At 29.9% G+C, this 20,850-nt stretch overlaps 1 protein-coding gene, 1 long non-coding RNA gene and 2 pseudogenes across 2 annotated transcripts; 1 reads left to right on the top strand and 3 right to left on the bottom strand.

Annotated features, from left to right (window-relative positions):
* Positions 1-753: 753 nt before the first annotated feature.
* Positions 754-1,560, bottom strand: LOC149062100 (uncharacterized). The gene is made up of 3 exons (XR_016189954.1): positions 1,337-1,560; positions 1,043-1,258; positions 754-942 (listed from the first exon to the last, which is right to left on the bottom strand). It is a non-coding gene; the product is annotated as an uncharacterized LOC149062100 (long non-coding RNA).
* Positions 1,561-7,666: 6,106 nt separating this feature from the next.
* On the top strand, positions 7,667-9,467 carry LOC149062099 (uncharacterized; annotated as a pseudogene).
* Positions 9,468-16,075: 6,608 nt separating this feature from the next.
* On the bottom strand, positions 16,076-19,510 carry LOC107167374 (uncharacterized). The gene is given in 7 exon segments (XM_089215208.1): positions 16,076-16,356; positions 16,589-16,726; positions 16,807-17,848; positions 17,850-18,005; positions 18,103-18,260; positions 18,337-18,617; positions 19,470-19,510. Coding segments are annotated over 7 exon segments (2,097 nt in total).
* Positions 19,511-19,867: 357 nt separating this feature from the next.
* Positions 19,868-20,850, bottom strand: LOC149062098 (uncharacterized; annotated as a pseudogene).

Genomic DNA, 20,850 nt, shown 5'->3' with positions numbered 1-20,850 from the left:
TCCACAGCATTTTCAAAAAATGAATATAAAAATGGCTATGGTTGTAAGATGAAATAATACTTAAATATATATGACATATTTCCTAATTATATCATATTTTATAGTTCTTTAGTAAATCAGTAGCCGACTGTATGCAAGAACTTATAAACCGAGGATATGAGAAATTTAGAGATTGTGGTCCAACTATTAGTTTTATTCGGAAAATAAATGATTTAGTTGATATTATGAATTCAAACACTAAAAAATATGGCTTGCAAGCAGACAAAAACTCATACAGCAATAAAGTAAAAATTGCATTATTGTTATTTGTACTTTATTTATATTTAGCATTGGGTATTTTTTTTTATTTTAATTATTAATTATTATGAAACAATAAATTTTGTTAAAAAAGTTGTGTCATAGTACCTACCTAATTATCTATTTATAATTTTGTTATACTCTGTTTTTCATAGATTATTGTAAATTTTATTGACTATTTAAATAAGTGGAAATCAGATATTCCATACCAAAATTTTCGATTTACTAGTCAAACAGAAAAAGGATTGATAGTGTCATTAAATAGCACATTACAATTGGTTGAATATTTATGTACAAATGTAAACGATTATTCTTACTTCATGACTAAGCGAATTAATCAAGATAAATTAGAAGTATTAATTTTCAACTTTTATTTTGTTTAAATGAGTACTAATAAAATATAAAATACTAATATATACTATTATAATGCATTTTTCATTAGCATTTATTTGGCTGTTTACGTCAAGCATGTGGTTCAAATCAGAATCCAGATCCAAAACAATTCATCCAAGTTTATCGGTTATTATGTTGTGCTATTCACTAATAAAACCACCGATAGGAAGCAATGTGAGTAGTGGAGAAATGTTGAATTCTCTTGTCAATATTCAACATTCATCAAATGAAGATAAGCAGCATAACTTAAACCTAGAAAAAAAATTGGATGAAATATTAGACAATGGTGATTTTGAAATTTTTAATGATCATTTATACTGTGAAGATCAAATTACATCTTATATGGACAAACCTGCTCTAACCTACTTTGTTGGTTATGTTGCTTGAAATGCCAAAAAACATTCATTAGCAAAAACTTGCAATGATTGTTTTAATTCTTTAATTTCAACATCAGATGATCATACTAAACTTGAAGTAGAAGTTCAAGAGTTTATAAATATGAGAAATAGAGGACATTTACTCAGTCCATCAGAATGTCTAATGAATATAATATACTGCTTGGAGACTGCTATTATAAATTTCATTAACAACAAAAGTATTAGTAGACATATTTTGGAACATGGTTAGCATTTTTTAGTGTACCTACTGATTTAATTCATGTTCTATATTTAAATTTTATGTATGATCAATGTTCTATAGTTATGGATGAAGTAAACATTACTGGAGTCCCTTCCAAAGTTGGGTGTCTGGAACATCAAAATGAATTGTCAAAATATATTATAAATTTCTATTTGAACACCAGGATGATATTTGCATGTAAAAGGCACAATGTTCAAATATCACACAAGAAAAACACTATAAAAAAGTAAAAAAAAATATCAAAATTAATATAAATACAATTATAAAAACTACTACTTATCTATTTTATATTTGTAAATATTTTTCAATACAAAAGGTATTACAATTTAAAATATATGAATAAAAGCACCATATACACATATTATGCATATTAAATTACACTATTAAAAATTAAAAATATAAATTATTAGATCCTGAGTCCATAGCCCATGTATTTACTAAATATACTAATTAGTAATTAGAATAAAATGCTAAATTGTATAACATGCCATACAAACTTTAATGAATTTGAGCCTTCTGAGGGCAGTCAGCGCTCCTAGTGGCGGTTACAAGTGGTGTACTTTTTGCGGCCCACTATCCTAATGGAACAAGATAGGGAGTGTTTACACCTCTATATATCCACCTTGCATATATCATGGACTAATCAACCAATAGTGTAAATTCCTCCCTGATTGCCCCAACACTATATTGGCGACAATTATCAATACGTCGTTGGTAGGGAAAGCGCAGTCCATCTGTTAATAGGTCTATGGGTTAAACCATGGTCATGGGACAGATAACATTTTCATGTTATCTTTGGTCATAGTATGACTGGTATGACCCATAGAGTAATATAGAGGGGCCGTTGTAATCATAAATTGAAGCCAAAACTCGGACTCCTTTTTCAGAACTACCATTTTATACAAATAAAATATTGTATCATGTTTGATTTATAGGTACCAACATACGAAATTCAGATAATATAAAATTTGCAATCAATAAACATTTTGCTTATTTATCATTGCAATTTGTAATATAAATTTAATATTTAAGGTATCAACTTGTATATTTGAGATTTGAGAACCATATTATTTACAAACTAAAAATAAAAATAATTATTTCTTTTATTTCATCATAGTATTTATGAGAATTTAATACTACGCGAACGATCAAATCATCAAATTTTAGGTACGTACTTTTTAATTTTAGGTTTTTTAATCCTTCTACATACTATAATCACAGAATAAATGGAAAAAAAATTTAATTCTGTGCTATAATTTTATTACAACTTGTATTACGAGTTGAATATTATACATTATTGAATTACCTAAAATTATTACGTATTACATATATTATTTGAGGTATAATGAATAGTTTCATTTCAAGATCTCTAAAAAATAAATACAACCTTAAATTATAATATAACATGTTTATTACAATAAATATACACATATACATAATAGTTAATACGATAAATTACTTGCTATTGACCTCTAAAGAGGGTCAGTTTGTTATACCACATTCGCAGTGATGGGTTTTCGTTCTGTATCTTTAAATTATAATTGATCTTAAGTTTAATATATGTACATGAAATAGACTTGATTAATAAAATTACATGATTAGATAAAGGACTGGTACTTTCCAGACTATGAGATTTTAAGGAATTAAATATATTAGAATTATAGAAATGCTGGAGAACTTGACACTGTAGAAATAATGTATTGGCAGGTTTATTTTGATAACTAAATGATTTAAGAATTTTTTCTATTTGCAGACATATAATAATAACATCATCGCTTGGATAGTTTAAACCACCTTTATCTCCGCCCCTATTCTTGATAGCAATAAGAGAATTACAAAATAGTTCTTTATTACTGGAACATAAAGATTGAAGACACGTCTGACACTGAATGATTGAAGATAATTTGTGGACAACAAATCCTGCTATATAAATAATAATTTCTTTTGTGAAATTAGAAAAATTATAATTATTTTGATTGCATAAATAATCATGATCATTTATGAATGCATTAACCTCTTTGATATTTTCTTCAGTGGAGACTAAATCAATATTTTGATTAAATGCAGAATTATTTATCACTTTAACCGGATCTGAACTAGAATAATGTAATATTTCAATGTTATCAAGAGGAATACAATTTCCTGTATTGAAATTCCCAATGTCATGTGTATGGACATCCAACTTTTTGTAGGCCGATTGAAATTGTCGAGAGGTAGGATTATTATTGTAACCTCCTAATGATCTTACTGTACCAAAAAATAATTCCAAGTGGTCCTGGCTCATTTTATACAATTTGATATGTTCCAACTTACCAGATTTAATTAAACTCGAATGCAAGTGTAACACAGATTGTAGACACACAATAAATCCTAGAAATCCTGTTTTTCTATTAGAGTCTAATATAGAAACAAATTTATCTTTATCTTTCACTTTAAGACCTTTAATATAATTGGTAATCAATTTAGTGAAATTAAAAATATCTTGGTAATTGTCCTCACACAAAGCTTTTTTATTGCCAAAACATCTGATAGATCTGGAGTTCAGTATGTCAAATCCGGCATTAAAAATTTCAATAAACTTCACCGTCCCGTCGACTTCTGAAAAATCTTTAAGATTTAAAGTATATTTACAAAACTTTAAAGCATCTGCGACAGACTGACTTAGAAGTTGTGTAGCTAATTTGACTTTCATTTTCTGCTTAAAAAAGAATATGTGATTTTTTCTTAGCTTGTTTGCAAGGTGACATCCTTCAGTTTCCTGGAGTATACAAAGTTGATGAATAAAATTAAAATCTATTATATTACCATCGCCGTCAAGAAAAGTTTTTTTTTCTCCAAAAGTATTACGTATTAGTTTCACCATATGTGCGGGGTCAAAAAATACAGCTAGATCTTCACATATTGTATTTAAGGTGTTAATGTTAAAATTGCATCCAAGAAGCCGTGCCATGGTTACATTTGACGAACATCCATCAAAAGTTAAACTAACTACATTAACCCCAGTATCCCTTAGAAGGTTCAAAGCATGTTTAGTAAGTTCGGCCTTTTGAGAACCATTCAAACTAGATACTAAGAAGTACCCAATAGGTAGTTTCCAATTTCCATTGATTGACACTACCATAAAAACTAAACATTCTTTAGCTTTTTCTAAATTATTAGTATCCATACCAGTTCCTAGATCGATTCCACCATAATAATTAGTTCCATCAAATTCCATTTGTTGACGAATGGCCATTTCATCAAGTATTAAACTACAAACTACTGGATCACTAGAAAATTTTACTTTCAAAGCAAGCATTTTAAAAGCTTCATTTGTAAATCCAGGTTTAGCGTCTACATGAGAATACCATTTTGACAATGTGCGTAAATGTGGCAAAATAGTGTTGAATTGTTTTCTGACATAATTATAAGCTTTGGGCGATAGAAAGTTTAAGGATAAAGCAAATTGGCGTACAGCGGGACTGTACTTTTTTGGTACTTTTTTATTAGTGTTTTTATTGGACCAATTCGTAATTAAATCCTTATGCTTACCGAAAGAGTCTAATAAAATATCATAGGAATCTTCAGTTATAAGATTCTGCTTCATAAGCTGTTGTATGATAGTTTTCAGAGAAGCTATTTTTTTTTCTTTGCGTCTTAAATTTTGTTGCAATATCTTCAATTTCTTATTTTTGACTACTAATTGATCTGACAATTTATGAATTCCCTGTTTCAAAAATTTACGTCTTGGTGTATCATCAACATCAACACTACAAGCAGCAACCAAATATGAAGAATTTACATTTCCCTATATATAATAAATCAGACATTAAAAACTAATATTTTGATAGATTTTATAAGAAAATTACTTGAACTTTAAAAGTTTCCAAAGAACTAATATTCAACTGCATAGAATCATCTAATGGTGATACACCTTCGCAGCAAATATTATTAGCAATATCCTACATAGTGGGAAAATTTTGTTTTAATAAATAGCTAATTACATTAAACAGCAGCATAATTAAAAACAACACAATTACCTGAATTTTAGATGATTCATCAAGTACATTTTTTGAACAATTTTGGTCAGCGCAACTAACATCAGACTGCATGGATATATCTAATTGTGATACTTCATTATCTGGTATCACAATTTTTTCATTATTGATTTCACTGGCAGGCAACTAAAATGTTTAAAAAAATACATTTTTAAAACTAAAAAAATCAATTCTAATAATTAAACTTATAGAGAGCTTAAATAATTATTATACATTTGTTATTTCACTTATAAAATATTACTGTTTATCTAGTTTATTACCTTCACAATGATTCTATTTACATCAAAAGGATCAGCTAAAGTGTTTTTCTCTAAAGCATGACTAATTTCAGGAAATATTTCTTTAGCCTAAAATACAAATAAACAAATTATATAGTTTACTTGTTAAAAATAGTTGTTAAAATAGTGAATAACTAACGTTCGTCATTCTAGTTATCATTATATTCGGAACTGCAGTTTTTGGTAGTCTTCTAGAATTTTTATGTGTGATAAATAAAGGTGATTCAAAGTGACTTGAACATATTAAGCTATGTTGATTAATATTGCTAACTTTTAAACCATTTTCATGGATAAAGTTACACCATTTTTCTCTAACAATCTGAATAGTAGGAAATCTGAAAAAAAAAACGCTCTGTTAATATTAAAATACGAAGGTACCTACTAAAAGTTATTTGATTCTGTATAGCTAATTTAAATTATACATAAATATAATGAAAATATTATAAATTTCAATGAGCTATAACATAAAAATTAAGTCCGAACTCCGAATTCTGACATCACCATGGTTTTCAGCATGCTTAACTACATACATTAAAGGGTGACCTGTAAAACAGGAAAATTCCACTAATTAATATAATTGAATTGTACTTACTTATGAAATGTAATATTCTGTAATTTTGATGTAGAGTTTCTCGACCTACTACACACAAAACAACTCGGCATTGTTATGCACTGATATCAAAACTAAAAGTATTAATTTCGATAACCTGTATATAAGTATGAAACACTAACTACACGTGTTGTCGTGTTCGCAGTCAAATAAATTGTACTTATGACTTAAAATTAAAATAATTAATGCCGTACAGAGTTAGTATAAGTCGGTAAGTCAATAAAAAAAACAATTCAGAAAATTGAATGAGCATTTTGTAACTGGCATAAGCCGTCACATCACTTTTTTTGATAAAATACAGTGAAACCAGCAAATCATATATACTGACATTTTACAATATTTTAATATATGTAAAATGGTAGTACTGAAAAAAAGAGTCTAAGTTCTGACTTCAATTTTGTTATACAGGCATTATAGGGAACGGCCCCTCTATATTACTCTATGGTATGACCATAAATAATAAATACATGGATAGGACCATAGAGTAATATTACTAATATTACTCTATGGATAGGACATAATGTCTTATCAGTGAAGCACTTCAGCACTTGGTTCATAGATAATAAATTGAGGTTGCTTGTTTCCATTATGATTTGATAACAGTTAAAATAATTAATAATCGTCAATCACATTTGAATTATAAATGTTTATTTAAGTTTTTATTATTGGTAAATTTTAGATTAATAGTACCTAACTAGTAAGTATAATAATGTAAATATTAATTACATGCATAATAAAAATTATAATGTAACAATGTGCTTTTTACTTTTAAAAATAGTTAAATATTTATAATCATACCTAGCCCGTAGGTACCTTATTAATCATGGCTGAAGTGTATTTGTTTAGTCAACTTAACTTTGAACGAGTTTTTATATGATCAATATTTCTTAGATTGAATTCATGGTACATTCTTATATCCAAATATTTAAGAATAATTTTGTTCACCCGATTGTTTTATGGTCGTTTTCAAACCATACATCATTTCCACAGTCTAAGTTTGTAAATATTTTACAGCTTTTATACAGTTGTGACTTTACTTTGGTTATAAAAAATTGTTGTGGATTCTTTTTGTATATCTGGTTTGGATACTGCCTTAATATATTTTCAGTTGCATTAATGTTTTGTCACAGAATTTCTGTGCAACATTATTATTATCAGTATACATATTATTCACCACCCAGCGTTCAAAGTAGCAGAACCTAGTTTCCTATCATCAATCATCGTTAACTCAGCTCTCAACAAGAACGCGACTACCTCAACAGGCAATAGCGCCAAACAAATAGCCGTTTTTACAGCTAATTTCTCAACAGGCAATAGCACCAACAAAAATCAGCAGTTCTTACTGCTAATCTAACAGGGCAACAGCGCTCATAGATCGGTAAATGTTCATCTGTTCGCCGTTCAACGACACAATGCCTACAAATCAGCAGTTCTCACTGTTTCTCTATCAGTGCAACAGCACCCACAGGTAAGTCGCCGCGAAAGCGACGGTTTATCTAAATACCGTCAGGTTAGGTCATTTGAGATTAATTGGACCACCAAATAAAAAAATTAAAACTTTTGTTAAGCAATTAAAAATAAAAAATAACACGAGAAAACTTCGAAAGTGAAATTATGAATTTTTTTTACATTCAATGGTTCCTTTGAGATGCGTAGTAGACCCGTATTTTATAAAAATATTTGATACTTTAAATATATATAATTCCGGACTTCATATTTTAAGCCGACGATCTCTTTGTCAAAAAGTTGATACTTATTATGAAAAAAATAAAATTGAAATGAATGAAAATAAAATAAATAAAATAAAATAAAATAAAACCTAAAAGATGTACAATTTGTTTGTACTACAGTAGATATTTGGTCTGGGAAAAAGAGGAGTTTTCTAGGGGTAACGGGTCATTGGATTTCATCAACTAATTTAAATCGGGTATCAAAAGCTTTAGCTTGTCGTCGTTTCAAAGGAAGTCATACTTACGATAAAATTTCTGATCTACTTAATGAAATACATTTGGAGTTCAACTTAAATCCTTCTAAAATTATCACAACAGTTACTGATAATGGGAGTAATTTTGTTACAGCATTCAAAATGTTTGGAGTAAAGAGAACAAATATAATTTTTATCGAAGAGGAAAACTCGGTTGATAATATTGATACCTCAAAATTTAATTTAGAATCAAACGAAAGTAATCAATTTCAATATGACGTACATGGGACAGATATAAAAACATATTGCCAATGCATTTTAGATGTTTCGCACATACTCTTAATTTATGTATAACTATAGATATAAATAAATTTATAAATAATTCTGATGAATTATCATTAGTACACGTTTCAGTAATTAATAAATGTAATATTCTTTGGAATTTAGCTGGACGGCCATAATCGGCCGAAATTATACAAAACATATTAGGAAATACATTAAGTAGGTTTGGAGAAACGCGGTGGAACAGTTATACGATGCACTTCGACAGATATTAAATAAAAAAAAAAAAAATATTTCAAATTTAAATAATGCTTTAGATATAAATAAAATAAAATGTTTGCGGAAACAAGATTTTGATTATATTGAAGAGCATTTATTATGCACAGCGCCAATGGATGAAGCATTGGATATAATGCAAGTGAAACAAATACTTATTATGGTGTAGTATTACCATGTCTTCTGGCATCAAGAAAAAAAATTGAAATTTTAGCTAAATCTGTACGTATCTGGTTATACTGCAAACCTATAATTGATGCATTATTAAAAAGTATTGATAAAAGATTTGAAAATTATTAAAATTTTTTTTCTCTTGAATTTGTTAATGCTTCAATAGCAGCATTCTTATATCCGCGTTTTAAAAAACGTTGGTTTACATGCGTACAATTAGAAAATCACGATAAACTCGTTCACTTATTCAAAAAAACAGTAGATGACGTGATTAGTGCACAAAACACACCACTTCATTCAGAAAAATCACCAAACACAAATCAAACAACGAACGACTTTTTTGACTTCGGATCTTCTTCATCGGCATCAACTGGTACGACAAAATCAGAATTAGAAGTTCTACATTTCTTGTCTGATGAAGAAAACAATCTAAATAATCTCGAAAAGTATCCTAATATTAAACAAGTTTTTATTCGATATAATACTCCTTTTTCGTCGTAAGCACCTGTGGAAAGACTTTTTTCATTTGCAACAATGATAAATCAACCAAGAAGTCATAATTTATCCGATCAATTATTTGAAAAACGTGTCGTATTAAAAGCAAATATAGTATAAAAATGTAATGATTTTTACATTATTTATAATTGTTATTATTAATTATTATAACACATTTTCATTGTTTCATTTTTGTTTACATTTAGTTAATTATTAAAAAATAATTTTTTCCTGAAAAAATATGCTTTTGTATTGTTAATTGTTATTTTTTTCTATAATATTTGAAAATTGCATTTATCATTGTTAAATTTACTCCTTATTTATTTTATTTTATTTTTTTACAATATCCTATTTAATATAGGTAATAAATAAGTATAATACATGAAGTGCACTACAATGATCGATTATCTAGGCTAGCCGTATTTTTTTAAAATTTTTATCTTAAAATATACCTGTTATTCAGTCCAAATAGTCATTGAAATATCATTAATTATGAAAATTTAGTCATGATTACAAATTAAAAAAATTTGTAATCATAATATTGATTACATTAATTTATAATTTATATTATAATTAACGACCACAAATTGTAATCGTAATCTTTAATCATTAATCAGATTACGATTTTCCCAACACTGCCACCACAGTACCTTCCTGTTCTCCCAAACACCCCCACCCTCTTTTCAGAGCGACAGGTTTTTCACTACCATCACTAGCTATGGGCGGTAATTGACCACGTAAGCGAAAAGATGGTAGCTACGCTTACCATCCATCACAAGCAACGAAAGTCTCTCACCAATGCTCATCACCTCCATCATCTCCGCCACCGAAATCCTCCGACTCTTAGATTTTAGAATCTTCTGATTCCTTTTCAATCTAACCTTGACTCAAGCTCTACTACTATTTCTACTATACCGAGCACTATGTAACCCCACCAACATCGGCACCAACCAAAACTACAACCATTCCGTAACTTGTTCAACCTCCGTCCACACCAACTAAAATCTGACCTCTACCCATTATCTTAAGCTCCAGTTTCTGGCGCAAGATTGCGCCCACTATCTACAAAATTCCGAATCTAACACCCTCATCAATTACTACCAAATCCTCTTCGAATGGAATAATAACTATTCAAAAAGCTGACTCCTCCCACTTCTGAATGGTCCAGACCACCTTGATTGAGTACAAAACCGAGTTCCACACCTTCAGCCTCCCCGAAGAACGCATCTTTAAGGTCGTTTTAAAGGGTATTCCAATCAATATCCATACTTATGAAGTAATAAGCGAACTTGAGTCTCTTAACTTTTCTATTGTTATATACACCTAGTCCAAAGGTTGGCAGTGAGACGTCATATTTGGGTGAAAAAGACTAGCTAGACATTTTGCATTTTAAGATGGGGATGAACAGTTGCATTCTCGACAAAAAGTAGTACTTTTCTTTGACTTTTAATCATTTGTTTATCGAATTTCATTAGCCAGTCTATCATAATCTGTGTCGCCATCCAGGCCTTTTTATTCCAACACCAGTCAATGGGTAATTTATTTACGTCTAAATTTTGAAAGCTCGCAATCATTTTGCCTTACATATGACGAGAGGACACTCAAATTCACCTATCATATTACAGCACAATAGCACAATCAACCGCTCTTTTGAAACATTTCCACCACTGCACGTTTCATTTTTAAATGCCATAGTTTTATTGGGTAGAACTCTAAAAAAAAGCCCAGTCTCGTCGGCATTAAAGATGTCTCGCCTTTCATATTTATCGATTATGTTTGGCAATTTTTTCTTCCAGTCATCAACAACTATCTATCAACGGCTTAAGCTTCCCCACAGATAGATTTAAACGAAATGTTATGCCTTCTTCGACATTTTTCAAGCCACCCGTTTGAAGCTTTAAAGTCATTTAATCCATGAACTTCAGCAAGTTGTTTAGCCTTTTCTTGTATTGTTGGTCCGGAAATTGGCAAATTTTTTTCCCGAGTTTTGCTAATCCAGAGTTCTTTATCAATCACACTGCCTTCACATTTCCTTAATTTCGTTAATTTTCGTTCTTCATTTCCATTTTCAACCCACGTTTTATAATTTTTTCCTGTGTTAGACACAAATACACAATATCCATGATCTGTGTTTTTCCAACTTGAAACTTTTCTGTGAGTGCACGAATTCCTACGTTTCCGATGTTTTTACGGTAATCTAAAATGTCAAATTTTTCATGAAGCGACAACCGTTTTCGTTTTAACGTAGTCATCGCGTCGAAAACCGTCACTAGCTGACATACTTTCGCCATAACACATAACCGCTTCACAAATAACCGAATATGTCGTAATCTTATCATCCCATAACGAGTTTTTTTTACCGTAATTACATTATTGCGAGATTACATACGAATGTGAATACGTATTATTTTCAAATAATGATTAGGGATTTACCATTATTTTAAAAATACATTAATAAAATAATGTCCGTTATTCGGAGAGTTCGCTATTCGGAGGCTCTCCTATTGAAAAGTAGTGAAAATGTCCCCGTTCCCCAAAAAACGTATATTGGGAGGTTTCCGTTAGTGGAGGTTTTACTGTAATCACTTGTGGTATTTAACCGAAGAAGCAGCTGCTCTATCGTTTTTATATTTTATATAAAAATATAAATTTTATGCTTTTTTATATATTATTTATATTTTATACCTTTTGAAACAAAACATTTAATGGTAAAAGCTTTTTTAAGAAAAAATCACCCATTAACACGACTAAACGACTTACACTTCAACCATATCAGATTGATGAAAGATTTAATGGTGAGTACATTATTTAAAATAATGACATTAATAAAAACTAAATAATAATACAAACTAATACAATTTATTTTTTTTACTTATTTTTATATTTTACAGAAATGAATATTGATAAATTTATTTCAGAAAATACATAGCTTAAAACTATTCACCAGATTTGGTATTGATACAAGTTTTTTACAATACGATCCAAAATTGTGGGATAAGCATATCAGTTTGGCAAAGAATTAATACAATCTCTAAAAATAGTGAATGATACAGCTGAGAGAGGCGTGAAATTAATAGCAGACTTTAATGAAGCGTTTACAGTCAACGAAAAGCAAAAACAATATGTAATACAATGTGTTCAAGAACCCAGAAAAATGTATCAAAATTGTAAAAAGGAAACATTAAAAAAATCATATTAATTTAAATCATTAATTAAATACTTCAATAAATAAAAATATTTCATAATACATTAACTCAGATGAATATTTACCATTAAAAAAATATGTTTAATGTTTATATAGTTGTAACAGTAAAAATTTTGAGAATACAGTGTTTCTATACATTTAAGTCAATAAATCTCATGAACAGTAGAAGATATTAAAAACTTGTTAAGAAATAATTTATAGACAATTTTGGTTTATTTAAAACTTATTATATAAATGATTTCGTTTTACTAAATGGGTTGCAAAATATTTAAAAAAATATAAAAATATTTCATAAATATTTAAAAATTGAATTAATTCAAACTTTAGGTATAATTCGGCACGGGTTAACCTTGTTTGATTGCCTCAACATTTTTCATAATTAATTTTCATAAGCATACACACGTTTTTAGGGGGTGAGACCATAAAAATGTTGCTTTTTTTCATCATTTATAGCTAAGGAACACCCTAATGCGCATATCACGTCTGGAAATATAAATTAAACACATTTTTGTGAACTAGAGTCCAGAGGAGAGACACCTTTGATAAGTTTTGAAGTCGAAAAAATAACTCTAATTCGAACTGATTATAGTATAAGTTTTTAAATATAAGTATGTATCAATCAAGAATAGTTTTAATAATTAAATATATTTGAAAGTGTACACTTTTAGATACAAGAATTAGATTAGAATGATGAGCCTTTCATTAGAGTTCTTTTTACATAGGTGCACTGATGATAGGAAAAGGTATTTACACGTACATCCTTGTTATGTGTAGCATCGATTTTATATGACCAAAGAAATCGTACTTTTCCTTATACCGGTTATATTGAATAAATAATTAGTACTGCATATCAATATCCGGACAAACGTCATACTGTTCATAATATGTATGCGTTTGGTCTTGTACATGGTAGTATTTGCAACAACATTAGATACTTAGTGTTCGGTCTTAGATACTTAGTGTCTCTAGCCGCAGCGATTATACATATAATTTGTAGTGATTAATTAGAAGAAAAATCGAACATTCCAGATAACTTAATAAACATGGCTCATATATCTGTGTAATACTGTAATATTATGTACTAAGTCTTCAGATGAGAATTTAAGAAGAATTAAAATTTTATTTAAAAGCTCGAGAGATTTACGAGGATGATTGCTTCCCATTTCCTATGCTGCGTGGAGATGGAATACATTAGTCACAAATAAATAGTACGTGAGTTCCTCCCCAGAGCGCTACGGTACATGTACATTATATTTTTGTTTGCGTTTATAGTCACTCGCTGCGCTAGTGTACATCCTATTAACATTTTTAGTTCTATGGATTTATCATTTCGTAATTTCGTTTGTATTCATATAATTTACAATTAACTCGCAGATGTTCCGCTCTACTCAATTTTTTTTTTTTCATTTATTTCATTAATGATGTCCGGCTGAATAATTTATACAGTCACCGTTGCAATACTTTGTTTGCAGCAAAAATATAATAACAATTATAAAATGACGACAAACACACCATTGTTTGTTCATAGAATATATTACTACAATTGAAGCTTATGACTGCATTTATGACGGTTAAATAATGGGAAATTGTATCACTTAAGACGTACGTTATTGAACGTAATGAATTATACTTATTCTTCATTTTGTTTAATCACATTTTGGAAATACATTTTTGTAAACCGATAAATGAACGCTATATTCTATGTTGGTATATCCTGCATTTTATCATCATTTATTTATTTATTCAGCCAAAATAATTACAATAAAATACATTAATAATAATAGCTGATACGAATACCAACTATACTGAGGTATAAGCTCGTATCTGGTATACGGAGTTTAACGATATTACAATGCGTATAAAGTAAAATATTTATACAAATAAAAATATGATATAATTAAATAAACATAACATGAAAATAGAAACAAAAATTAACATCAGCACTACATATAGTACATATTATACGATGTTATGTTTAGACGTAAGGATATTTTATGATGTTGTTGTGCTCGTACGGGTTGTTCCGTTTGAACGTTGTTTTTTTCGGTAGTGTGAGGGTTCAATTTTAGGTGAGAGAACAACAAGAACAATTATAAAGATTTATATGGTACTAATATAATTTTATTGTGAGTCGCATTATTAAATTCACTGTTTAATTTATTATTATTCGTCGGAACGACGTACAGGTTTAAAAGAGCTAGAACGACTGACTCTACGGTTCCCAAGCGGGTGCCGTGTAGTTACAATATTCCGGGAGTCGCCTACACATTAGGCGTTGCCCGTAGACTACAATAATATACTCTTATATTCTAATACAAAAGGCTAATTCTATATACTAATAGCTAATGCGTTCATAACAATGTTATTGATACACACATTCTCATCAAGATCTCTAATTATTATTTATTCACTCTTTTATTTGATTTTTTTTACTATATCATTGCTATTATTGGATTGACTTTCACACAAACTTTTTTTAGACAAGGTATTTACTTCATTATTTAAGTTGTTGAAAATAGTTTTCCCCATGTAATTGGAAGAGTTTCTAGGATTAGTCAATATAGTATATGACGGTTTAATGTATTTCCCTGTTATTCTATCTATTATTTCTGTAGCTTAGAGTGTATGGTTTTTTATGGATTGAAATGAAATTTGCCTAATGTATAATTTATAAACAGATAATATATTAGAATGGTTGAATAATTTTTCTGATGCAAGGTGAACTTTTTTTGGATTTATTGCCATGTGTTTTCAATCAAGGATTTAACAATTTTTTACGTGCCCAAAGTTTGTTAATTCTTAATAGAACATAATACATATAACAATATAATATAGTAACTTTTTCAATTTTACATTTAGGAATATCATAACTTTTAAAATATTTATAATTTATGTATTTTAAATGTTTACAAGCAAAATTGAAAAAGAATAGTATAATTTTTCTCAGTTTTAATTTTTCCCTTAACATTAAAATTGGACAAACGTGCCACTTTTGGCACGTGTGCCGTGGGATAGCCACCTTTGCTCTAATGGGTATTTTAGTGATATGGAGTATGCTACTTTTACAATAATTTTTTGTCTAATATGTAATATCTGTTATGTTAGTGCCTCTCGAATATGTTATGCCATAATATAGAATAACAGTTGGTTATCTCCTTATCGTAGTAAACACTAAGTCACTAAGAGGTTTCATTAAACCCACATCCAGTGGTTGTGGTCTGTGTGTACAGTGTGGAGGAAAACATAAGAGAAAGACTCCTTTATCACGTGCCAAATTTATGAGTTCTATGTTTTTGGTATCAGTGGAGTGTCCATCTGTGAATAAAATAAATATAATATTTATTTAGGTACCTATTACAATTAAATAGTAAAATAATTAAAAATATAATAGGTAGGTAGGTACCAACCTAGTAATTATAATATTGGAGATTCTTTTAATGAATTGGAAAAGGTAATGAAATGTTGTAATTAACGTTCAAATATGGATTTCTGCATCCAGCCACTAGGGTGAAATTCTACACAAGAACCTGGAGGAGCATTTCTCATGAATTCCATATTATGCCACTGTCTGGGAAAAATTAGCAATAGTGGCATACATCTTCCAACAGAATTCATGTCGACTGCCACAGTTTCACCACGTTCAGCAGATGTTATCGAACCAACTTGTTTCCAGGCTTTGGTGGCTATTATTTTAGCTTTGCTTTTAGGGACTGAAGAAATACCAGTCTCATCACAATTGTATATCTGATCTGAAGTGAATTTATATCTGTCCATAAGCTCATCCAGGAGTTTGAAAAATTGCATAACAACAGGCTTATTAAACGCTGTGTCTAGAGCACCGGGCGCCCGGACATATTATAGAGTACCGGGCGCCCGGATATATTATAGAGTACCGGGCGTCTGGCTACACTTGACTTAATACCTAAACATTTTACATTTTTAAAAAATATCAGTTTCGTTTACTGTTTATAGGTTAATTACCCTGATTGTTAACATTTTCTGAGAATCCAGCATCCATAGTTTTATCGTTTACATCCACAATATCATTGTCTGGGTAGTTATCCTGTCTGTTATGATTTTCTAAATCTTCATTTTCAACATCATCAGTAAAGTCATTATCTACATGTATACAGTAATTTTACATATTAAATTTTTTCAAAAATATCTGTAACATATATCAAAAAAAATTTCATAATTACTTAACACTTTAATAGATACTTCATGCCCTTTCAACCAATTATTATATACATATTCAAGCTGTTCAATTTTTCTATAGAAATGAACATTTGAAGCTTGGGAAATTAATTCAGCAATCTTTGCACTTATTAATGTTGCTTTTCTGAACTTTTCGTGAGTTGTCGGGACTTTTTTCTTTTTTCTATATAATGTAGTTACTGTAGTATCACTATCAGAAACAACAACCTCAACATTTTTAAAAACCCTTTGAGTTTTATAATAATAATTTCTTGTCCATCTTTTTTCACACAAATCAGCATCAAATAAAGGTGTCAGTGATTGTTTTCTTACTTTAAAAAAAAGACAACACGGAAGTCTCATAGAGTTATAAAAAATACAACTGCAGGTATTCTCAGTTGTATTTTTAAGAGTAATACTTTCATCGTCATATTCAAACTGTTTTTTTTTTAAATTGTATGCATAAGGTGTTAACAAATTGTAATAATTATCTAATTCAGGAGTTTGAGTCATTTGAATAGGGTGTTTCTGAACTAACTTCACAGCATTTTTATCGCGTTCTAATCTAATGCTTTTAAGAACAATGAATAATTTTTCTACAAAATTTTCCAAAGTGGAAAAACAACAAATAACAGATTTGAGTTTCCCGTTGAAACTCTCTAATCTGTTATTTGTTTTGTTCATTAAATTTCCTGTCATATAAGTCATGCCTATAACCCATTCATCCCTTATTCCATGCCAGTTTTTATTATAATATTCCATGACTGACTCAGGTGCTACAGTTTTCAAGTATTGGTATAAATTGTCATACTCCATTTCTGACTTACAATAAACAATGTTTTGAATTACTTCTTTTATCGTGTCCCTTTCATTGGGAGTGATATTTCGCTTATCACTGGTAATTTCCCGATTAAATGTTTTTAGTGTATGGAATAAACATATTGTTAGTGCAACATTAGGAAAGATTTGCTTAATAACATTTCTCTCTTTCATATCCTTGTCCGTTATATATACTCGAGTTTTAGCCGAAATTGGGTTTTTTTTTTTTTAAAGTTTCAAAAAACCAGCGTAGGGTAACTTCTTCCTCATTAACTAATAAGCCGATTGCTGCTATTTCGCTCTGTCCATCTCCATCCTCCGTCATTAATACGTATACTGGCAGTCTTAAAACAAGCAATTTGTATGTAGCATCTGCAAAAACTACCTTTAGAAACATTGGGAAATTATTAGTATATACTGGATATTATATAATTTTGTAGTGTTTTAAAATTTTGAATTTTAATAAAATATTAAAATATTACTTCTGGAAATGCTTCAAACGATTCAGTCATGAATCTGTCCTGTATAAAAATACCATTTAGGTTATTTGCCTCATCTGTTGATATTTCAACAATACAATTAAATTTAGTTTTTAATTTATTCACAACCTCCACTAAATTGTTATTTGAATAATTTTTTCCTTTAAAAAATAAAATAGTTATAGAAATATTAAATTCTGAAGTAAACCACTAAATTAAATTATAATTTTTTCATACTGCCTGTAGTATGAATATTTGATAAGTCTTTCAAAGTAACAATTTTCCCAGTTTCGTTCATTATTTTATGTTGTATCATTTTTTTATTTGCCTTAAGGTCCATCAACTCCAATACAATAGCCTTATTTTCAGGTGTGATCTTTCTTTGATTAGGGAGATAACTGTATAATACCCTGGAAACCTCGTGGTTGTGGTCCTCGGTCATTTTTGTTATGACCAAAGATTTTCCATCATCTGATGCTTTCAAATAAATGCCAGCTTCACAGCCTTGGCGCAATGTACTTCAAACATTTTAATATTTTAAATCTTGACTTTTACAACTTAATAACAAGTAAATAATAGCTAATAACTAAATAATAAAATAAATGTACTTACGATGTGGAACGTTGTTCAAGTGTATTTTTTTTTTTTTGTAGCTTCCTCCATGTACACAACAAAATTTTATATAATAATATTTCAAATCACTTGATGCAGTAACCATTCTACCATTTGGGAATTTTGTATTAATGGAGGCCAATGTCTTACAGTCTTTAATAAAATAATCTACAAAATGTGTGTCTTTGTAGATTCTAAAACTTCTTTCGAATTCTTCATACGATTTATAACTATCTTGGAGCTTCATAATTATATATTTATGTAATTTTACTTTAAAAACAAAACTTTAACTTTAATAACTTGTACAAGGTTAGTGCAATTAACTTTTATAGGAGAGTTCAGCTTTATTCTTATCATAGGGTTATACAATGGATGGATATAAAGGTAAGTAAAGGCCAAATAAACCATTAAAGTTTTCTTAATAAAAACCTATTATTGGATATTCAAATTACGCGCTCAATGCTTTTCAGCATGATACTCAACAGGTAGGTAATATACAGTGTGACCCGGTGCTCTACAGTGTAGCCAGACGCCCGGTACTCTATAATATGTCCGGGCGCCCGGTGCTCTAGACACAGCGCTTATTAAAACCCATTGCACGTGCTGCCGATGTAGCTTCTGGTTTTCTAAGCGATAACTCTCGGTGTTTTGACATAAACTCGAAATAAAATTGTGTTTATTGTTATTTTGGTATATTTCTACTTTACCGGGCACCCTTTTTTGCAATTTTTTTTTTTGAAACCTATGTAGTTAAGTACGCTGAAAACGATGACGAAGTCAGAATTTGGGGCTTGGACATAGTTTCGAAGTTATAACGCTTCAAAGTTAAGTGTATTATGTTTTAAATAACTTAGAAAATTCACCGAAATCGAACGAGCCATCGTGACCCAGTGGTATTTTGATGACTTCGTCGTGGTGAATGACCCGAGTTTTAACCTGATTGTCAAGGAAAAAAATTTTGCACTTTTTTCCATTGTATCAATAGTACCTAATCATTAGTTATAACAGTGTGGTTAGGTGGTTTATTATCACGGGACTAGTGTGGTAACACTAGTTACCGAGGCATGTAAATTGTGAGTTGCTGATTCTGTTTACACTGATTAAACATTAAACTCACTACTCACCTTTGTGATTACTAACTGTGATTAGATATTAATTATTGTGCGGTTATGTCAGTTTCCATTATTTCTTAATTTTTATATTTTGTTAATTACTATTTAATATTTTTTATTGCCATATTGTATTTAATTTGTTAAAAAAAATAAATATCCCGGTGCATCATCATCGTCACTGTCGTTGTCGTTGAGTTCGTCGTCGATTCCGCCACCTTTATCGTCGTTACTACTGTCGTCGTGGCCGCCACTGACGTTATTGTCGCCGTCGTCATGTTCAACTAAGTCACGTGCATCACTATATAAAATTCCAGCCTGCTTAAAAAACTCAGTTGTGGCATCTAATTTGAAGGACCGGCATTTTTTTAAAAACATGTACTTGGCCAGGTACCCCGCGTAAAATTCTTTTTTTCTGCAATATTGCGATATTGAAGATTTCGCGTGCCTCCAGCTACTTTCAATCGTATTTGAATGAACACCTGACTCCGGATCTTTGAAGTGAAGGCTATGATTAACCGTCAGATGGACATATCCCTCGTTGTTCAAAGTGTTGTATGCCTAAAATTAGGTACTTAAAAGTTTATACGTCTTTACAAGTTTACTAGAAATACCTTCCAACAATCTGATATAATCGTGGTTCCAGGTTTCACCCAATCTTTGATGATTTTCAACAGAGTATCGGCGGTACGATTTTCAACAGGAACCATAAAACAATTTCCCGTTTCCCGTTCATATCCACCGAACACCCATTGTCCCTCAACACGGTGCCCTCGATGATGCTTTCGTCTACCAAATTTAGACTCATCGATGTGTCCATGACCACCAATCACGACTTTCTTACAATCATAGAATCATACACCACTTTACGACAGAAGGATGCCCAGACCACAATAGTTTGGTTTGCCAGTCTAATTTGTTGTTGGAGTACTGGGAATGAGCAATTCATTACCCACAAATTTACAAAACCACAAATGTCCAACAACGACAGGTGCGATTTGGCAAAAAATGTATTTTTCCTCAACGACAT

Source organism: Diuraphis noxia, unplaced genomic scaffold (assembly GCF_037042655.1).
Source record: "Diuraphis noxia isolate RWA-SAM2 unplaced genomic scaffold, SU_Dnox_SAM2 contig0001, whole genome shotgun sequence".
NCBI lineage: Eukaryota > Metazoa > Arthropoda > Insecta > Hemiptera > Aphididae > Diuraphis > Diuraphis noxia.
This window is presented reverse-complemented; position numbering and strand designations above follow the sequence as displayed.